General features: G+C 45.1%; 2 protein-coding genes across 7 annotated transcripts in view; one reads left to right on the forward strand and one right to left on the reverse strand.

Moving 5' to 3' along the window:
• Nucleotides 1-9242, reverse strand: part of ARAF (A-Raf proto-oncogene, serine/threonine kinase) — a 28013-nt gene extending 18771 nt beyond the window's left edge. For 3 of the 6 annotated variants that reach the window (XM_020797668.3, XM_020797664.3, XM_020797670.3), the window contains exon 1: nucleotides 4002-4091. The gene's annotated coding sequence lies outside the window, so the exon portion shown is untranslated. Of the gene's footprint in view, nucleotides 1-3905; nucleotides 3966-4001; nucleotides 4092-7876; nucleotides 7898-9156 lie in introns of those variants that run through there. The other 3 variants (XM_072991319.2, XM_020797665.3, XM_072991320.2) reach the window with 3 other exon arrangements.
• A 191-nt stretch (nucleotides 9243-9433) lies between these two features.
• LOC110081127 (uncharacterized) lies at nucleotides 9434-15379 on the forward strand. Its single transcript, XM_020797584.3, has 4 exons — nucleotides 9434-9443; nucleotides 9551-9588; nucleotides 11468-11511; nucleotides 14093-15379. Exons 3-4 carry the CDS (start codon nucleotides 11509-11511, stop codon nucleotides 15143-15145), a joined length of 1056 nt encoding a protein of 351 aa, XP_020653243.3. The 5' UTR covers nucleotides 9434-9443; nucleotides 9551-9588; nucleotides 11468-11508; the 3' UTR covers nucleotides 15146-15379.
• The last annotated feature ends 5723 nt before the right edge of the window (nucleotides 15380-21102 follow it).

Below are 21102 nucleotides of genomic sequence, written 5' to 3' on the forward strand. Positions count from 1 at the left end.
GCACTACTCGTACCACTCGACCAAGCCAGACCGGGTGGCGGGGGAGCTTAACCACGAGATAGGCCCGGAAGGAGAGAACAAGAAACCAGGCCATTCTCAGCGGTGGGCTCTCATCTTTGGAAAACCTTACTCCCCCCCCCCCCGGAGATCCGACTGGCACCCTCTCTGGGAATTTTTAAAAACAAATTGAGGACTTGGTTCTTCTGGCAGGCCCCCTCCCATTAAATTGCTTCCTTATCCCATCTTGGATCCTGTTTTCTTTATTGATCTTTATTGCCTCGTGGCGCAGTGGTTAAACTGCTGTACTGCAGCTAAAACTGTGCTCACGACTTGGGGTTCAAATCCCAGGTAGCCGGCTCAAGGTTGACTCAGCCTTCTATCCTTCTGAGGTCGGTAAAATGAGTACCCAGTTTGCTGGGGGGGGGAGCAATGTGTAGTCTGCATAATTAAATTGTAAACTGCCCAGAGAGTGCTTGAAGCACTATGGGGCGGTATATAAGCAGCACGCTTTGCTTTTTGCTTTTGCTTTTATGAACAAAGTCATTTGAATGCCATTTTTATCTTTAATATTCTGATAGCTACCCAGAGTAGATTTCTGAATCTAGATGGGCGGGGTAAAAATGGAACAAATAAACAAATGAATAAATGAATAAACAAAATAAAATATGGAGCCTCCAAACGTAAAGATCCAGTATCACAGTTACTCCTAGATGATTTTTTTTGTTCCCCTACCCTTGTAACTGCCGCAATGTAAACCACCTTCCGCTCTCTCCAGGTCCACAGGCTGACTCCTGTTTAAAGCTCAAACATCAGCAACAATTTTCTCCAAGAAAAAAAGGGGTTTGCTGTGGAATTATCTTCTAATAGACCCCAGAGGCTAGAGTGGGAGGCAGGTTCTCAAAGAACCATTCTACTGAAAACAACAAATGAGCACTTCTGTCACTCAAGTGCTCATTAATCACGGGTATCAATAGCATCATACTGCTACTGTGTCAACACTGAAATAGAAACACTGAGATAGTTTTTTTTTTTTTGCTGGGAATGGTAATTACGAAAAACACATAAATCCAAGAGGTGCAGCGGCTAAGACCAAGTTAGTATTGAGATGGAAAGTCCTTGAAAACCAGGAATGGGGCAACTACGCGTACAGTGACCCTTCTTTCATTCATTGCATTATTCACACCTCGCCTTTCAAAACAGAAGCTGAGGCAGCTCACAATACAAATGGGAAAAAAAAGAGGCTGGATTGTATCTTCCATCAACCCCCGGTCACCCTATCCAAAGGCCAGGGATAATGGTTGCTGTAGTTCAGTAATGCCTTGGGCACAAATTCTTCCCTCTTTGGTCTAAAATGTAAATGTCTGAACAGTTGCAACATTAGTACTGTATATACTTAAAATAAAATCCCAAAAAAAGCTTGCTGGAATAAACCTGTTCCTTCAGCCTGCCTAAAAGGGAAGAAGAAGACATCTTTGTATCCTCCACCAGGAATATCTCCAAATCCCTGGAGCCACAGATGACAAGGCACTGTGTCACATACCTATCTGCTGTACTTCTGACAGCAGGGAAATGCAAAGTTACTCTAGGGCTGCTGCTGAAGCTAATCTTTTGTCAACTCATTCTGAAGGAACAAAAATGCAACTGATGTTTTTGTGAGAGAAGTTAAAATACCAACCAATTTTGGAACCAGGGGTGCAAAGTTTAGAGAAGAAAGATGACATGCTAGTGACTTTTGGTTATGACTCCACAGCCCAGGGCTGGGGGACAGGTGACCTTTTAAGATGCTGTTAGACCACATCTTTCATTGTCCCTAAGAATCTGCTAGGCTGGCCACTGTCCAACATGTGTTTTATTTCTACCCCTCCTTGCTTAACAACCATTCTCTGAGGTTATACAGAGGGTATTCCCCACTGAGGAACTGCAGCCTGCTTTGGTGCACATCTAGAACTTCCTTTGAAGTCACATGGGCCTAACCTTGGATGACAAAACTCTTCAAAATACAAACTAACAGTGCGTCACGATTCCTTTCTAAGAATGCTATTTAATTTTTTTAAAGAAAAACAAACCTTTTAAAAGACTTGCACTGTTTATAGACATGTTGGATTATATTTGTGTTCTTGTGACAAACCCAAATATATTTAGGTTTTATTCGTGGTCTTGAGAACAATCAGCTGTTGGGTGGCTAACAAATCCTAGAAATGAATTCGGGATTGGAAACCTGTGGCCTTCCAGGGGCTGTGGATTATAATTCCCATCATCCCTTTCCATTAGCTGTACCTAGCTAGGGGTGATTGGCCACCACTGAAACAGATACGGTACACTGCTCAAAGTGACACTCAGCTTTAGCGCCCAGGAAATTTAAGTGGTTGGTGCAGGAGCCAGATTTTGCTAACAGTAGCTGAACAGGAGATGCCTCTGAGCTGCTGGAGGCAATGCAGCAAAGGCAGTTCACCTTGACAAGCCCTGCAGAAATGGAGTGGAACAGGAGGATGAGAAGGCTCTTATGCAATCCCCTCCCACAAGGCCAGCCCAAGTCCGCCTGCTTACCTGAGGCTAAAAAACAGGATGGCTCGGCTTCCCTCTTGCTCCATGTATAAAAGCCAAGCAGACTGCAGGTGAATTTACATGAAGGCTGCAGGCTACTTTTGGGCCACAGGGCAAGCTTTAAGGCCCACAGCTCTTGCCTCCAATACTTCACTATTACCTCACTGTTACACCTTGCCTAATGGCATTTGGAGGTACTGTGCCTTCCTTCTAAGCCTGGAGATTAGACATCCCCATCATGGCTTGTAACCTATGATGGATTTTTCCTTCAGAGTTCTGTCCAATCCACTTCTAAAGGCATCTAGGCCAGATCCACATCCGGTGGCAAAGAGTTCCACAGACTAACAACTACCTTCTTGCTTTGCACCACTACACCAGAGTAGTTTGGGAGTTGTAGTACAAGGATGGAATTCTTCTACCCTTTGCACCAAACCGAACAAATGCCTATGCAGCGCTAAAAGAGAGCTAAGGCCCACTCTTCTTACAACTGATGGGAGCTGTACCCATTTTTTTAAGCCAAGATATCCAACCCTGAGAGGGAGGAGCAAGGTCAGGGTGGGGATGGAAACGGTGGCCCTCCAGATGGTGATGAGCCACCGTGTCTACCATCCTCAACACCTAGGGTTGGCAGGAGCTGCCGTCCACCAGCATCTGGAGAGCCACGCTGTTCTCCAGGGGACAAAATAACCCGCGTCCTTGGAGTTCTTGCTGCTGCCTTGGAGGTCCACCTCGCTCGGGCCTGGGCCGGGCTACGGAAAGGTTTGCAGAAGGGAAGTTCATGCCTCTCAAGTTTTGCAACCTAAAACGAGTGGCCCGGGAGAAATCCAGGCCAGCCCGGCAGCATTCCCGTGGCAAGGGAGCACACAAGGAAGGGCACACGGGTTGGGGATGGGGCTGTAACCACTAGGCGAGTGTGCCACCCATGCCCTCCCCTGCGGAAGCAAGAGAGAGAGAGAGAAACCCTTCTCTCTCCACCCGCAATGGGGCAGGACTCCGCAGCTCTCAGTCTCTCCCACCCCACCCCCTCCAATCCACCTGCTCTCGCCCAATCAACTCCAGTCGCCTAATGGGGAAAGCGTCCCCAGGAATGCCGCCGCCGCCGCCCGCCCGCCTGCCCTCCGAGCTGCCGGGATAACTCTTCCTCCCTTTTACCCCCCCCCACCCCCCCAAAAAAAGCGGGAAGGGTGTGTAAACTTTACGGGACGTTCCACTCCTTTCATGCGAAGACTTTTAAACCTCCACGAGACAGGGAGATACCAAGCGGAGTAAGAGGAAGGGGGGAACCCCAACCCTGGCGCTTGCCTAATTTTAGGAGGAAATAAGGGTCCCCCCCCGCACGGGGAAAAAGAGGCGCGTCCCACCAGGGCCTCCGCCCTCCCTCCGCCCGGAGACGAGAGCTGATGCTGGCAGGGCCCCCTATGAATGCAAGAGAAAAGAAAGGCAGGAAAACTTCCTACCTGTCACCGCGAAACGTCCACCATCTTGTGTGAGCCTTCGAAAGGGGGCGTGGCTCCTGCGATGACGCCAAGAGTGGGCGGAGACTCCCCTTCGAGGGGGGGGAGAGAAAGGGAGCTTAACTCTTTCTTTCCCGAGCAGCGGGAAGGATTGTGGGTTGCGTGCGCCCCACTCTATAGGTTTGGGCGGGTTAGGGGTAAAAGGAGGGGAGTTGGCGTGGGGATCCCATGGGCGGCTGGAGTGCAAACCCATATGATAATATCTCTGCACCCGAGCTTGGAAAAAGTTACTTTTTTTTTTAACGCCGGCTCCCTGAGTCTTTCAGGCAGTAATATCCGAGAGACATGCTGGCTGAAGGACTGTGGGCTTTTTAGTCTTAAAAAGTAGCTTTTCCAACCTTCGATCTAATGGAATGAATGATTTTCTGTGGGAGCTTCCTTTCTAGAGTCCGCATACAGATAGAGGGAGCCAGAGCGTTACAGCCGTCAGATACGATACACTACATATCCCATGTTCCTTCAAGGCGCTCAGAGCACTGTTGTAGCCTCGCAACAGCAACTCTGTTGAGACAGACCTGTGTCTCATAAACAGCGGCGGAAATAGCCAGCCCATGTCTGAATTTCTTATTTTCACATATTTATTATTTATTTTATTTATTCCATTTATACCCCGCCTATCTGGTCATTGCGATCACTCTAGGCAGATTACAACACAAAATACAGGAACAATATTAAAAAAGGAATTTTTATACAATTAAAGAATTCTGTAAGATGGAAAGCAAACAAAAAAAAATCATAATAGAGAAAGTAAGGGTGAAAGTTGAACGTACACCCATAACTTCCTGGCCCATCCTTTAGTCCCCCACACACAGAAAACTAAAGACCAAGGAGAAGGGTTCTGGCATGGCCTTCTCCCTGGTGGTCTAGTTTTCTGTAAGGAGAAACTGCCTCAAAAACCAGTATGTGCAGTGGTCAGAGCACTGGACTGAGAGCTGGAAGATGCCAGTTCAAGTCCCCACTGAGCTGTGAAACTCATAGGTCACCTTCAGTCAGTCACTCTCTCTTGAGCCGCCCTACCTTACAGGGTTGTTGTGGGAGGATTCAGGCCATGTACATCGCATTGAACTTATTGCAGGAAAGGAAGGCTATAAATGTAACAAACCCCATCTTCCATTTACATCTTTCAAGAAACAGGGCAACATAGCATCATCTGAAGAGCAAAATGATTACTTGCTCTTGATGAGACAATGAGGGACGGACAACTGCAGCCACCTAAATGCTTCTGGATTGCAACCCCCATCACCCCACACTGTTGACAATACTGGCTACTGGGAATTGTAAACTGCAAATATCTAGAAGGCTCACAACATCTGAAAGGCTAATCCTTGTTCAAGGCTGTAAAGGTATCTGAAATTGGGTTTACTTCTTACATTTAAAACCAACATGCGCTCCTGGCAAGTTGGAGAAGAAATAAATAAATGCCACACATTCCCTAACGGTTAACCCATCTTAGTATCCCATACACAGGCTATATAAGGTCTCCTGCTATCCAAGGTGCAAGGAGAAGTCCTGCCACTGCCCTTCCCCAGCTGGCCACACATGTCACAAACACTATTCAGGAATACAGTATTTAAAGGGGGAAGAAGCAGAACCAAGAAGAGGGTTGTGGCACTAACAGCAATGTGGGTATCTGTTGTTTTGAATTGCCACTAGCTGCTTCGTCGCCTTTACAATGTAGGCAACTATTTGCCAAAGGGTTGGTCTTTGAGGCAAAGGCATTGTTAGTCGACAATGCCTTAGACTCAGAAGGTGACTACACAGACACTTAGCCTGCTGTTTGGTCCGCTGCTGGGACTGGCTAGTGGTCAGATAAGATATTTGCTAGAGTGAACTAGCCTATCTCCAGAGTGATCCTACCTGCACCTTTCTGAGTCCCTGTCAGGTCTACTCTTTTTAAGGTATGGGTAGGATTGCTCTGTTTTGATTCATTTCTAGCACTGCAGTTGCTAAGCTCAAACCCAAGTGACCTTCCTATTTTAATTTGTTGGCTGGTTTCAATTTCCCCATATCATTGGTGGCTTAAACAGACAACTTTAACCATTTAATGATATCAGGAAATCAGAAAATCAAAAACTTGCTTCTTTTGCTCCTCTATGGAGCAGAGGGAGGAAGCAATGTTTTAAAAAGCAGCCAATTAGGGCAGTGTTGGTGCACTGTACCTCTTAAAGGATTTTTTAATGAAATATTCCTCCTGGAAGTGGGAGAAGACAGGATGGGCAAAGGGGGGGGGGTCATGGCTGGAAGATCCAGGAAGAAGCTGGAGCAGCGACTGAGAAGGGAAGGAGAAAAACCTAAAGTTTTGGCTGCCTGGGACTCATGGGATTAAAAACAGGCAGCAGGAGGGCTGCAGTGAGACAGATACTGGCCATGCAGTCTCTCTCTTTTTCAGGATTGGGACCAGAGAGTCTAACAGCCTCTGGTACATGATTTCTTTTCAAAGGAGGTGGACCATATACGGTTGCTTGCGGTTCATATGCCACGTGGAGGCAAAGATCATATATTACATGACATATTGTACTGGATCTCTACCTGACCTTAAGTGATCCTGTTTAGCCCATACTGGGATACCAGCTCATGTAGCCAGGCTCTCAGTGACTCAGGCTTTGGGGGAAGAGTCAGCCACTCTTCAAAGGTGACCAGGCAGCTGTCAATGGTACAAAACAATATGACATAGCCTTCTCTGCAACAGCCTGCTGCTGCCACCACCATCATCTTCTCCCTCCCTCCCCTGTAAATGTGTTTCTGTGGCAGCAGTGGTGAGGACCATGGCAGCAATAAGAGTTGCCACCACTCCTGGCAATAGCCCACTCCTTGAGGGGACCAACTAATACCAGCTAATGGCCAGGCAAGTTCTCAGAGTATTTGAAAGGGAATCTGTTTCCTGCCAGCATACACTGGCAGCAGAGCAAGCAGCTCCGGGTCACCTGATTTACCTCCCTGAAGGGTTGAGAAAGAATTGGAAAAGATATCCTATCAGTTACTGTACAAGAGAGTTGCTGGGCACAAATGCATCGCTGGCTAAGAAAAATAAACCACAGTGAGTTTCAGTTCCAACACCTTGGCTAAAATGATTGCCTTGCCCAGACGTTACAGAATGGCCTGTTCCAGCAAGGCTATGGGCCATCTAACCCAGTGGATTCTGACTTGATGGTACATAACATAGCATTCAGAGAACATTCAGCATACCGTAGAGCTGTTAGGCTGGCTGGTCCTGATCCTGCAAAATGAGGAGACTGTGCAGCCAGTCTCTGTCTCAGTCAGTACTTGACACCCTTCAGTAAAGGGTGCTGCTTATTAAATGTCACAGCTGTGTAAAAAAACTCTATATTTTTGTTTTCTTATTGCTGCACACTTTGAAATTTTCATATCTAAACAGCATAAACATGTTTGTAAAATAGGCTGGACAGCTTGGTGGGTTAGGTAGAGGTTGGGAGTTTGATTCCCCACTGGGGCCTCCTTGACAGGGGCTGGAATCGATGGTCCGTAGGGTCCCTTCTAGCTGTGCAGTTCTAAGATAATGGTTATTTTGGTACAGTACTTGGCTGAGGTTAGGAGTTCGATTCCCCACTATGAGAAGCGCCGGCCTGAGTAGCTTTTAGCAAGCTGCACAGTTCCAGGATGCCCCCAGAAGAAGGGAATGGTAAAACCACTTCTGAGTACTCTATGCCTAGAAAGTCCTGAAAAGGGTCACCTTAAGTGAGAATTGGACTGCACAGGATGATTAACAACAAGAAGAACCAATAACTGGACTAAGACACCAGATACAGAGGGCAGAATAGCATGTTACATGGAGATCTGTATAACAAAACACTACCTACCACATTTATAACAGGACAAAGTCACTTTTGAAAGAGGTCATTTGAAGCCAAAAAAATAGCCTGTGAGATAGTGTGTTGAACCTCCTCCTTTATCATCTGGTGTTTAATGGTGAAATAGGACCAAAAGCTCTGAAGACCACTTGTAATCAAACAAAAGATATGCAGAGAAAAGGAAAAGAGAGAAAAATACTGTAACAAGAAGGGACTAATTATGCACACTTAACCTTTGCTTTGCTTCCTTCCCCAGCTGCTCTCCCTTTCCTTTTAGCCTATACCCTGCAGCTGAGAAAGAAACTTGCAAACGAGGTATTAGTTAAGCAGACATGCGTCCCCATCACAAGTCACCCTCCTTAAAAGATATATTGCCCAGATCCAAGGCTGGGCAATCAAATCTGGGCTGCAGCTCTTAATCAGCATAGCCAGTGTTGGGGGATGATGGGTCTTGGACAGGCCACATATTGCCCACTGAATTATCTTGAATGGAAGCAGCTTTGTTCTGTCACACGGTTTAAGCAATGTGCCGTTATGCCCTGGCTAGCCATGAAGAATGTGGGAACCATTAGCTCTGATCCTAGAAAACTTTACATAGAAGCACAAGCGCTGTCCAGATTAAGTGCATTTACTTAGTGCTCTATAAATCTCAGAGTCAAATGTTGGTCAACCTACATAGGATGCCATCTCCACTGTGTGCTAGTTTCAGGTGGACCAAAGATCTCCAGCAAAAGGCAAGGAGCAAGCATGTCCAGACAAAATCATGATTGAGCCTGAAACAGAATTTTTATGTCACAAGAAAAGCGGAGGCCACCAGGCAATGAACTCCATAACAAAGACCAAAAAAGATTGCATTAGTCTAGACCAGTGGTTCCCAACCTTGAGTCCCCATATATTCTTGGACTAAAACTCCCAGAAGCCTTCACCACTAGTTGTGCTGGCCAGGATTTCAGGGAGTTGTAGTCCAAGAACATGTGGGGACACAATGTCGAGAACCTCTTGTCCAGAGGATCGTAGTGGCAGATCTGACAGTACCGTGATGTAAACTAACTCACAGGAGGGTCACACCAAATAAAGAATTACTGCTTAACAAAGGGAAGGTCCACATCACCACTGATATTATGAGTTGGAAGAAAAGAGTTAATTAGAAAAGTTGCCAGTAGGACAGGGAATGGATTACTCAGAAAGTCCAGTTACAAATTCTAGTAAGGAAGCCTGAGGATGTGACTCTTGCTTAATGTTCAGATCAGAAACTTCAGTTTTTTTAAAAAAGTGTGATGACTGCTCACCTGATCTTGGTGGAAAGGAGATGCCACGATCCTGCAGTGCTCCTGCCACTAGCTGGTATGATCCCATATGATTACTATCAATAAAGTACCATTGATGCTCTGGCCCTGCCCTCCATTCACATCCCACCAGAAGCTGTACTCAATTTTCAGCTGCACTCAGCTGTGCCTTTTTGATTCCTCCTTGACTTCCAGGAGGCATAAAAGGTCCTTCGGGACTCCTTTCTTTTTTCAAGCAGTGAAACCTTGGTCACTGGGCTAGCTTTATAGTGGTGATTCCCTCTGGTGGGGTGAGTACTTTTCCTTTCTGTCTGAATCTTTTTGAACCACAAAGGACTCTGTTTTATGCAGGTATGAGAAGCATCTCCTGATAAATAATATATTTTTGTTTGTGCAGGCATTTCTTTCTTAGTTGTGTGGGGAGAAAGTTGGCAGGTGAGTAATGTAAGTAAAGTGATGCATGTGAGAGCTTCTTTCTTTGCAATGCATACTTTAGGCGTAGCCTATCTGAGGGAATCTGGAAGCGAGAGCTGAAACAAGTTTCTCCATGTTTCTCATATCTATGAAACTTCATCGCTGTGGTGGAAACACCTGCCTCCTTTTCTCCAAAAGAATCAAGTTACCATGTTATTAGTTGACCTCTTTGGCTGAACTCAAAGGATTTAGAGTTGTTCGTTTTTTTTTTCCCTTGTTATTCTTCTAGACCTGTGGTTCTCTTGCATTTCCATGAACTTGGCTACTCTCGCAGTGTCCACCCACATGTTCTTTTGGGCAGAGTTTTTGAAGAATTACATTTCTGATGTACTCTTCCCAGAAATTCCCAAGTGGCATGGCTAGTGCTGTGGTTCTCAATGTTGGGGCCCCGGAAGGTTCTTGGTCTAAAACTCCCAGAAGTCTTCCCCACTAGCTGTCCTGGCCAGGATTTCTGGGAGTTGTAGTCCAAGAACATGTGGAGACCCAAGGTTGGGAGCTATTGGGCTTGTGGCTGTGCTAGTTGTTGGTGGGGGGAATATGGGATTAGTAGTCCAAGCAAAATTACTATTTGAAGCTCTACCCTGGAGTTGCTTTTTTTCCCATCCAAACTCTTGGCTTATTTATTTGCGATGTTGTCAGAGAAGACATTTCTTATGGGTTCACCTTGCCTTGTTCATGGAATGTAGTAGGGATCCAGCTAAAATCATTTTCTATTTGTAACCAAACTCTTGTTCCCTTACCCCTTACCCCTTGTTTATAATTTTAAAAAGCCAGTGTGGAATTTAAAAAAACACAGAATCATCTATGTATACAGTACTCTTCAAGCACTCCAAGAGCTCAGATGCACCATTTCACATTGTGATTCTCCTTTTGTCATTTGGAAAAAGAAGTTAAAATGTAATGTAAAGAATGGCATGTAAAAAATATCTTACGGTATTTGTAAAATGCATGGCACTAAAATTGTATTTAGCTTTATAATTACACTTTAGGTTGAGGTGAAAGAGGATAATGAAGACACAAGGTGGTGAAAAGAGGCTTAACTTGAGAGTTCTGATATTCTGGAGGAGCACTTAAAAACCCCATGAAACTATTTCACACTGCAGTATTACTCTGCAACCAGTTAAAACTCTTACCAGAACAACCCGTCTAAAATGCCAAAGGCCTATCAGATTGCAAGGCTGTTCAGTCTAGCTTCCCTTAGGAGGTAGTTTTAGAGCTGGGAATGGGCACCAGAAACTATGATGGTCTACAGCAGTGGTTCTTAACCTTGGGTAACCCAGGTGTACTTGGACTGCAATTCCCAGAAGCCTTCTCCACCAGCTATGCTGGTTGGGGCTTCTGGGAATTGCAGTCCAAGAACACCTGGGTTACCCAAGGTTAAGAACCACAGGTCTACAGAAACCACAGAGTTCACCAAAAACAGTAGTTTCAGGTCATGGCTACCTACCATGACTGGTGGCTTTCTGGGATGCTGGGCACAGACCTTATCCTCACATCAGTTCCTGAGTCCTTCAACCATAGCCTAAACCTAGAATGACCTGCTGCATGCAAAGCGTGTGCTCTGGCCCTTGACCAAGGTATCCTCAGTGGGCCAGTTTAAGAGCTGAGATAGGCAAACATGCATATATCCCCTGATGCTGTAGCTCTCTTCCTCATTGCTTCATGCAATGTGTCAGAATGGGACTGGGGGGGGGGTCCACCGGTGCTCCTGAAGCCCTCACAAATAACAATCATGAGTAGCTTGTCCTCTACACTGGATGGGGCTGTGACTTACCTCACCTGTGCCCTTTTTACCCTAAGGCTTTGAATAATCTAATGACAATTTTTTTTCCTCTCCTAGCTTGCAGGTACCCAGCAGTGAAGCCTACAGGAGGTTTTAAAATGGTAAGCACAACCCTATTTGCCTCTGAGGAGGATGAAGGGGCTTCGCTCATCAGTGAAGATGAAGTGCACCATGTTTTTAATGTTACAGTCGATGTACCTTTTTTGTTTAGTCTGGAAAGCAGCTTCTAGAAGGGAGTAGGGAAAGTGGGATCAGTAAGAGGAGCACCGACATGGCAAGGACTGTCCTTTCCTGGTCTGCTGTTTCCCCACCTCGAATGGTCCCCTCAGACATGGTGTTTGGAACTATATACGTGTGTGTTCTGGAACAGGGAACAGGCAGATGCTTTGGGGGGGGGGGAAGAGAGAAAGAGGGACCTCCTGTTCCTTAAACTGAAAAAAAGAGGGCATCAAAGAGCAGTCAAGGGAAAGGACTGGTGAAGGTGCACACCTGTCCACAGCATATCATTGTTCCTGAATATTGGCTGTTTCTAAGTTCCAGTTATCTCAGCAAGGGGACCATGAGTAGGGGAGAGAGTACACTGGACTGTGGCTTGGTTCTGCATCAAGGTGGTGACCACCTGGTCTTAGTTGTGCCACCTCTCATTTTGTTCCTTAAATGCAGCGGATTCTCAACTTTGGGTCCCCAGATCTTCTTAGACTTCAACTCCCAGAAATCCTGGTCAGCACAGTTGGTGGTGAAGGCTTCTGAGAGTTTTAATCCAAGAACATCTCAGGGGCCCAAGGTTGGGAATCTCTGGTTTAATGGTTTTCTTTCATAGGTGCAGTGATACTCACACAACTTCAAAGTGCTATGAAGCTTTCTTTTCCTCTTGAGAGATCAAGGGCTTGGCTAGACGGTCAAAGTGGAACAGGCGGGATCGGGCTAAGTAGGGTCCCGTAAGGTCGGACAGAGATGAGTAGTGCAATCCTTGCATCTCCATGCAAGGACTAGGTGTGTTGGGGTCAGGAAACCCCACTGGACCTCAAACAACCCCATTTAGCACAAGCAAGACCTTTCACTTTAAAAGAACATATTGTTTCCTTTTAAAGGGAAAGATTTCTTGGGATCATTAAGGCTGTCCCTTTGGAGAAGCTGCTTAATTGGAAACCACCTCTGGGCTCTCCTTTGGAGCAGTGGTCCCCAACCTTGGGCCTCCAGATGTTCTTGGACTACAACTCCCAGGATCCTTCACCATCACCTCTGTTGGCCAGGATTTCTGGGAGTTGAAGTCCAAGAACATCTGGAGGCACAAGGTTGGAGACCACTGCTTTGGAGGATAGGGCTTGGCTAGTGGTTCTCAGCCTTGAATAACCCAGGTGTTCTTGGACTGCAATTCCCAGAAGCCTTCTCTATGAGCTGTGTTGACCAGAGTTTCTGGGAGTTGCAGTCCAAGAACACCTGGGTTACCCAAGGTTGAGAACAACTGGGCTGACTTTCCCCCCCTATTTCTTAGTTGCTAAGTATCAATACTTTGAAAGGGTTCTTTAAAGCGCTGTCAAAGCATTGCTGATTCTCTGCATCAGTTTGCAACTGTTAAAAAGAAATGACAAGGTTTGTCTCCATTCCCCTCCATAGGCAAGGAAGATTTTAAAGGGAAAGCTTCCCATTTCTCAGTTGAAGATTGACAGCACTTTTAAAAAAACTGGTTAAAGTATAATTGACACCTTAGCAACAATTAAAAGAAATGAAAAAGTCAGCCAAGCTCTCCAAAGGAAGCTTCCAATTAAGCAGCTTCTCAAAAGGCAGAGCCAGAGAGCTGCTTCAGTGTAATCACAGTGTTGATGATCACACATGCTGGAATTGAACCAAAACAGTGTGATCCTACCGGCACCTACAGAAGAGTAGCTCCTAGCAGGGACCCAGCAAGCTATGGGTAGGAATGCTCTGGGGACAGCCTAGTTTGCTCTAGCAATTATGTTGTTTGCCACCAAAAGTTGCAGACCAGCCTGACCCCAGAGTGGACCAAGTAGAGCAGTAGTCCCCAACCTTGGGCCTCCAGATGTTCTTGGACTTCAACTCCCAGAAATCCTGGGCAGCAGAGGAGGTGGTGAAGGCTTCTGGGAGTTGTAGTCTAAGAACATCTGGAGGCCCAAGGTTGGGGACCACTGAAGTAGGGGGACAAATTCCTATGCAGTCACCCCCTCAATGTATAGGTGATTGGCACTGGGATGCTAGGACTGCCATCCTGAGCATGCATACCTGAAAGCTAGTCCTGTTGTACATGGGTGAGACTTGTTTGCTTTATACAACGTACTGTATGTGGGATCAAAATGGCTGATGTTTGTGGAAGGTTTCTGCAACTTGCCATGGCCAATTGCAACTCATTAGGGAGGAGTTATGGTCTGTCTTGGTTGTGCAGTTGGGCAAACATTCAGGCAGATAAGCATGATGCACCCAGCACTTCATCAATTCATTGCAGCAGGTTTCCTCGTGCAAACCCAAAAAGGATTCTGGCTGCTGTATGTCAATAATGTTTCTTGATAGCAATAGTATGGAAAATGTGCAGAATGCTTTTCTGAGGCTCAACAGGTTTTGGTAGTGATTCAAATGCTAGAGAAAATTGTGCAAACCATAGATAGGGAAATGGTGGATATAATCAAAAATATGAATCCAGAAGCTCACACTGAATTCCTGTTTCAGTTCAAGAAATGTTCCAAAGGCCTGGGCGATCTTGAAGCATACACAGATGTGGAGGAAGGGGTGGCTTTCCAGATGGACAACAATCTATTCTGGGACTCGCTGGGGAGTTGCTTCCAACTGGCCATTGAGGGTATGTGCGAAAAGACCTTTTCCTGCAAATTCTGGGTCACCTCTTTGCCTTCAGGAAGAGTTTTGATAAAAGACTGGCTGGGCATGTACCTTGCTCCAGTAGAAGAAGGTACCGATGTGAAAACCTACCCTGTTCAACCTGTTCAGTACACGGAAGACAGATCCCTGCAGTTTGACGTCTTTCACCGTGACAACCGAGTTGCTTTCCAGGCCTATAATCGCCGCTTCCTGGCCAGAGTGCAAAGGGGTGAATTCCAGATATTGGAAGCAGCCAAGTTTTTAATTGACAGCACCTGTTACTTCCGGCCCCAGATTGGGGACATCTGTCTCCCTACTTTTGAAATTAAAAATGTGGTTCCTAAAGAACTCTGGCGAGTGAAGTGCCGCCCTACTCTTGTGGACAGGATGAGCTACACCAACCGGGGTGAGACGCCAATTCAACAAACCTTCATTATGGATTGGAACATCCAGTGCACCGACAAAGTTTTCTGGAATCATCTCTGGGGGCTGGGTTTGCCCTCGGTTTCCTCTCCTTTTGTTGTTGAGAATGCCAAGCTCACTGTGAAGTACCTGGAGGACAACCAGCGCGTTGTTTCCGTGACGAGGAACATTTCTGAGACCGTATCGCACACCTTGATGGTGCCCCCCAGGACGAAAGCCATTGCCTACCTTTATGCCCGCCAGCAAAGTAATGCTTCTCTGCCATTCACAGCCGTCATCCGCAAGGTGACGCCTCGTGGAAAGGAGGTGATCTTGCTAGAAAATGGTGCCTGGACGGGGCTTGTCTATCGTGACCTCTGGATATACTGTTCACTAAAAAGACTGGATGAACTTTGTCCGGGGATAGGATTTCATGGGAACTGGAGTTTTGCCAAGGAGATTCATGGACCTGACCGTGAATTGCCCAGTTCTGAAGAAAAGTGATTTCCTGGATTCTCCACCATCTTGGTCTGATCCCTTTTGGGACTGTGTTGCTTTTAGGAGTAGTTCAGAAAATGGCTTCCCCCAGAAGCTACTCTAGCAATTTGTTTTTAAATTCTCAGGTGCCTGAAAAAAATATATATGACGGCTACCTTTTTATGTGGAAGAGGCAGAAGAATTTGCACTTGGCAGCACTGCAGAGAAAGTAAATAAAATGGTGAAGCCGTTTTTAAAAAATTAATTTTCTTTTTCTGTGTCTTGTGATCACTATGAGAAAAGGGTGCCTTTTTAGGATTGAAAAAAAGAGATTTATTCTATTTATGTACCACCTCATTAGTGCACGCAATACTGTGAGTAGTTTACACAAAATTTAAAACTGACAACCCTTCATAACCCATAACAAAAATACACATTCAAGCTCAATATAGTGATACAACAGACAGTAATTATGGCCATGCATATGAATAATCCTCTAAAAATTTAGAATTTAAGAAAAGGAGGGGTTATTAATTAACTTTGACAGCATCCTGGAGATTTGATTAAGGGTAGCTTAAATAAGCCAGTCTTTCAAATTTTCTGAAAATTGTGGTGGACTGAAGATTCTACAACAGTTGTTTTGATAACTTAAGATTAAATAGCCTTTGCCCCATATTTATTGAGAGTCTCATTGCAACGCTTATACTCTGGTGAACTTAACACAAACTATATGGTTAAATCTTCCTTATTATATTGATCAATTTTTCCCTTGGCCCACTTAACTACCAAGCAGCTATAAGATGTAGAAGAACAGTATGTTTTGAGGTCTATCCTGGGAGAGTGATGGAAGGGTTTGAACTCGGTCTTGGAGAAATCTGGGTTCAAACCCTCCACCACCTTGCAAAGTTGTTATGAGGACAGAAGGGAGAGGAGGAGAGCTCAAACTCACAAGAGGAATGGTGGAATATTTAATAATATAATACATTTTTAAAAAATACTAAATATTTAACTCCCCTGTTTCCAAGTTTCAGAGACTACTGCTCCCTTTTTCTAATTTTGTGAGAAATACACAGGATAGGTTCTCTGTGCAGACAGGTCAGTGGGAATTGGATATGAGTATATTTGTGGTTTTGGACTACAACTTCCAGAATTCCCCTGGTGGCTTTACTGTGGTCCAAAATCACAAATCTCAATACTGCAGACTCTCCTTGCACTCAGGTGCAGGCAGATAGTTTGCTTTCCACTAAAATATATGTAAGAGTTGAAACTAGAGCAGAACACTAGACAGAGCACCAGGACACTAGACTTTAGAAGATAGCTAGAGATGAATCTGCTGATGACTGTTAGGAAAATAAATAGTGACACTTTTTGATCACTTTTCTGGTCTTTTGGAAAGCATAAACTTTTTCTTTTTTGATGGGCATTGACATTGTTCTGTTTTCTTGAGGTGGGCTCAAACTCCATGCTTCAAGGTACAATGGGTGGGAAATGCTGCCTAAGGCCCTGGCTACCAAACGTACTGATGACAGTTGTGTGTATGTGTGCCTGTTGGTTGAGGCTTTTGGAGATTTCTGTCACAGTTTTCCATATCCCACCCCGTACTTTTATTTGCCCATCTCATGAATCAGTCATCCACTACCAATGCACAGTTTTCATCAAGCAAGACAGGGAGGGAGGGGTTTAGTAGGATTATCTTCTTAAATATACTTTTCTGTGCACCCCATGGAGATGCCAATCCTGTTGATATTGCTTTCTTGTTTTTGACCTGTAGTTTAGAATAAATAACAGTCCACAATCACAACCTAAAGATCAGTGACAGAGGAAAACAGTAATACTAGCTTCTCATGTGCTTGACCCTGTTGCATGCAACTCTGGCCCAGGAACGGCAGAACAGGTGTAGCACTTCAGGCTACAGGTCATAAAAACATCTTGGAATGCTGCCCTACAAGAAGGAGCATAAGAGTATCTTTAAAAGGACTTGTCCTAGGCTCGCCCTTTCTCTGTTGCGTTAGTGCCACCAGCTGGACAGAATGCCAGACCCTCCACTCTTACAGTGGTATAAGAAGGAAGGCGTTTGCCTGATCAGGCAGAACATCTGTGCAGACACAAGGAATCAGGGCAGCACATCTGGGGAAAATGAGATCAAGCCTATGGCTGAACATGTGTGAGATACAAAATTAGTCATGATACTGTTTTCTAGGTCAGCAAACAGTTGAGAAGAGACCGCGGCAGCTTTGGAATATGTGTATATCAATGGTTGGAAGCTTTTGAACCTTCAATCTTGTGAATAATATCTCCTAGTCTGTTCTGACAGGTTGGCCAGAGCTTTTTGGAACACGAACATGGAGGGCAGGGGCAGAGAAAAGGTTGAAAATCACTGAATGGTCACACTGAGACATCCCTCACCAGTGATATGCGCTACCTGAATGGACTTTCTTTCCAGATGGGGACATACTCTCTGTCACATGCAGGACATGTATCCCTGACTGGAACTAAAAGGGAGAAACTGAAGAGCTCCTGTTGGTGGGATGGAATCATGAGATTACTTGTACCAGAATTCACTAGCTAGTCCTTTAAGCAATAAATAAGGAATAACTTTTATTTGATCTAATTAAAAATAATGAATTAAGTGTTTGCTTCCTCCTGGAGCAGATCCAGGCACACCACACTGCAGATCACCTGCACCAAAGGATATCTACCTCTGTTTGTCATCTCAAAAATAGCAGAGCTCCCTTCTGTCATGGACTTCCCAGCTAGAGCTGTAGGCCTTCTTCACACTCAGTCAGCTGTGCCCCCTTGCCTTTGACCTGTGGAAGGCATAAAAATTCAGTGAGGAGCAGCCTCTACTCTTCCTCCTCTTTCCTTCTGATAGAGGGACAGCGATTCAGCCACAGAGCTGATACCTGTGTTGGAGTGCTGAGGCTGAGTATCTTTTAAAAGAATTGTTTCTTTAAAGTATCAGATAACTTTTATGGTGCTTAATCCTTGGTGGTTGTAAATATTTGGCTACCTTCTTCTGAAGGATATATTCTGCTTTGCCGGTTTGACCCTTGCTTAGATTTTGCTTACTTTATACATCTCCTAAATGCCTCTAGATGCAATTTATTCCCAGCTAATCTACAGCATAATCCTAGGTGTGTTTGTTCAAAGAAGCAAATGCTGTTATGTTTGGTCTTTACAAACTGAACTAAGGATTTATACCCTTAATTTAGGTTAGATTAGACATCCTTAGTCTCAAGAGACTATGGTAACATGCTCTGAATAGAGGACTTGGAACAGCATCTGGTGTGGCTGGGAAGGCCAATTAGAGAGTGACAACCCCTTCCACATTGAAGACAAATACAATTTGTCCCCTGCCCAGCTCCCTGATTTTGCTGCTCTCGGGACTGCCTCTTTGCCTCAGCCTGCTGGACAAGGGTCCCTTCAAATTGGGAGAGGCCATGCTGCACCGCCTGCTTCCAGGCTGAACACTCAGATGTCAAGGTTTCCCATCTGTTGAGGTCCATTCCTAAGGCCTTCAGATCCCGCTTGCAGATATCCTTGTATCACAGCTGTAGTCTCCCACTGGGGTGATTTCCCTGCACTAATTCTCCATACAGGAGATCTTTTGGAATCTGACCATCAGCCATTCTCACAACATGCCCAAGCCAACGTAGACGTCACTGTTTCAGTAATGTGTAAATGCTAAAAATTCCAGCTTGTTCTAGGACAATGGTACTCTATTTGGAACTTTGTCCTGCCAGGTGAAACAAAAAATGTGTCGGACACAGCACATATGGAACTTGTTCAGCTTCCTCTCCTGTGCACAAAGGGTCCAGGACTCACTGCAGTGCAGAAGTATGTACAGGACACAGGCTCTATAGACCTGGATCTTGGTATATGCCACAAGCTTCTTATTAAGCCATACTCTCTTTGTGAGGCTAGAGAACATGGTGCTATAGCTGCTTTGCCAACACATTTATCCAGCTCGACATCTAAGTAGAGAGTGTCAGAGATCATTGAACCAAGGTACACAAATTTATGAACAACTTCCAATTCTTGTGTGGAGATGCTAATAGAGGGAAGTGAGTCCCTCTATTAGCATCTCATGACTTGTGTTTTCTTCAGGCTGATTGTTAATCCAAAGTCTTCGCAGGCCTTGCTAAAACGAATCATGAGTTGTTGGAGGTCTTCAGCAGAATGGGCAACAACAGCTGCATCATCGGCGAAGAGGAAGTCCTGCATGCATTTCAGCTGGACTTTGGTCTTTGCTCTCCATCTAGAGAAATTAAAGAGCTTTCCATCTGATCTAGTCCAGAGATAGACACTTTCTGTTGCAGTTCCAAAGGCATGATTCAGCATGACAGCAAAAAAGATCCTGAACAGGGTCAGAGCGAGGACACAGCCCTGTTTCACATCGCTTCGGATGTCAAACTGATCTGATGTTGACCCATCAAAAACTACAGTGCCCTTCATTTCCTCATGAAAGAACCTGATGATGTTAAGGAGTTGAGGTGGACATCCAGTCTTGGGAAGTATTTTAAAAAGGCCGTCCCTGTAAGGTCTTTGTAAGATCTATGAAGGCCACAAAGAGTGGCTGTCATTGTTCTTTACATTTCTCTTGTAACTGTCTGAGGGAAAATACCATGTCAATGGTGGATCTATTAGCTCGAAATCCACACTGTGATTCTGGATAGACTCTGTCTGGAAGCACCCGGAGTCTCTTCAGCACAACATGGGCAAGCAGCTTTCCTACAGCGCTGAGAAGAGAGATGCCATGGTAGTTACTGCAGTTCCCCCTGTCTCCTTTGTTCTTATACAATGTGACAATGTTTGCATCCTTCACGTCCTGTGGTTCTTCACCTTCCCTCCAGCAAAGACAAAAGATTTCATACAGATTGGTGGTGATTATCTCTTTACAGCATTTCAGCAGGGATGTTATCCTTCCCAGGTGCCTTGCCAGAGGCAAGGGAATCCAAGGCCGCTTTTATTTCTGCTAAAGTTGGTTCTCTGTCCAACTCTTCCAAGACAGGCAGGCACTCCATGTTATTTAATGCCTCTCCAGTTACTACATTCTCTCTAGAACTGTGGTCCCCAACCTTGGGCCTCCAGATGTTCCTGGACTTCAACTCCCAGAAATCCTGGCCAGCAGAAGTGGTGATGAAGGCTTCTGGGAGTTGTAGTGCAAGAACATCTGGAGGCCCAAGGTTGGGGACCACTGCTCTAGAATATAGCTCAGAGTAGTGCTACACCCAGTGTTCTATCTGCTGTGCTCCTACTCTTAATATGCTCTTTAGAAAACAACATGGAGCTTATTGGCTCATATATTCTGGGAGTTATCTACTAAAGGACAAGGCATTAGTTATGTCAATTTCTGGGGCTTTCTCCCACCCAATGCTTGTTGTAATTCCGGCCCTATCATTAGGCAGAATGAGGTAGTTGAGGCTGGGTGGTGTGCTGAATTCCTTTGTTCTTTATGTAGGGATGGAACATATACAGTAGGCTGAAATCCAATAGTAAGTCACAACCAGAGTAGGCTCATTGGATCGGTGTAATTTACAGAGGAATGGACTCACCCCACTGATTCAATGGGCCTAATCCAGTTGCAATTTACTACTGCATTTCAGCCATAGCAATGGCCTCTCACTTAGAATAGCTCTTGGGAAATTTTTGGGCAAAGACCTGCTGGCTACCATGAATAATGCTGCTGTTGGAATCCATGTCAATAGAAGTTCCATATACAGGGCAGTGCATAAGTCCACTGAAATGTTGGTTATGGTCTTCTTCACAGACTGCTTCTGAATGCCAAAGGAATGCTTTTGGATAACTAATTCTCTCTGGGAGGGCAACTTTTGTATAAAAATGTCCCTGAGTGAGTACCTGCTCCTTATAAGTAACTTAAAATGAACTGTATGAAGTGCTTTTGAGCAACAAGAAACTGTTTTGACAAACTGAAATGGCTAGGAAGGCCTTGAAAATACAATGGCAAGGACAGTAGTTATTTT

This window comes from Pogona vitticeps, chromosome 2 (assembly GCF_051106095.1).
Source record: "Pogona vitticeps strain Pit_001003342236 chromosome 2, PviZW2.1, whole genome shotgun sequence".
In the NCBI taxonomy this organism is placed as follows: Eukaryota; Metazoa; Chordata; class Lepidosauria; order Squamata; family Agamidae; genus Pogona; species Pogona vitticeps.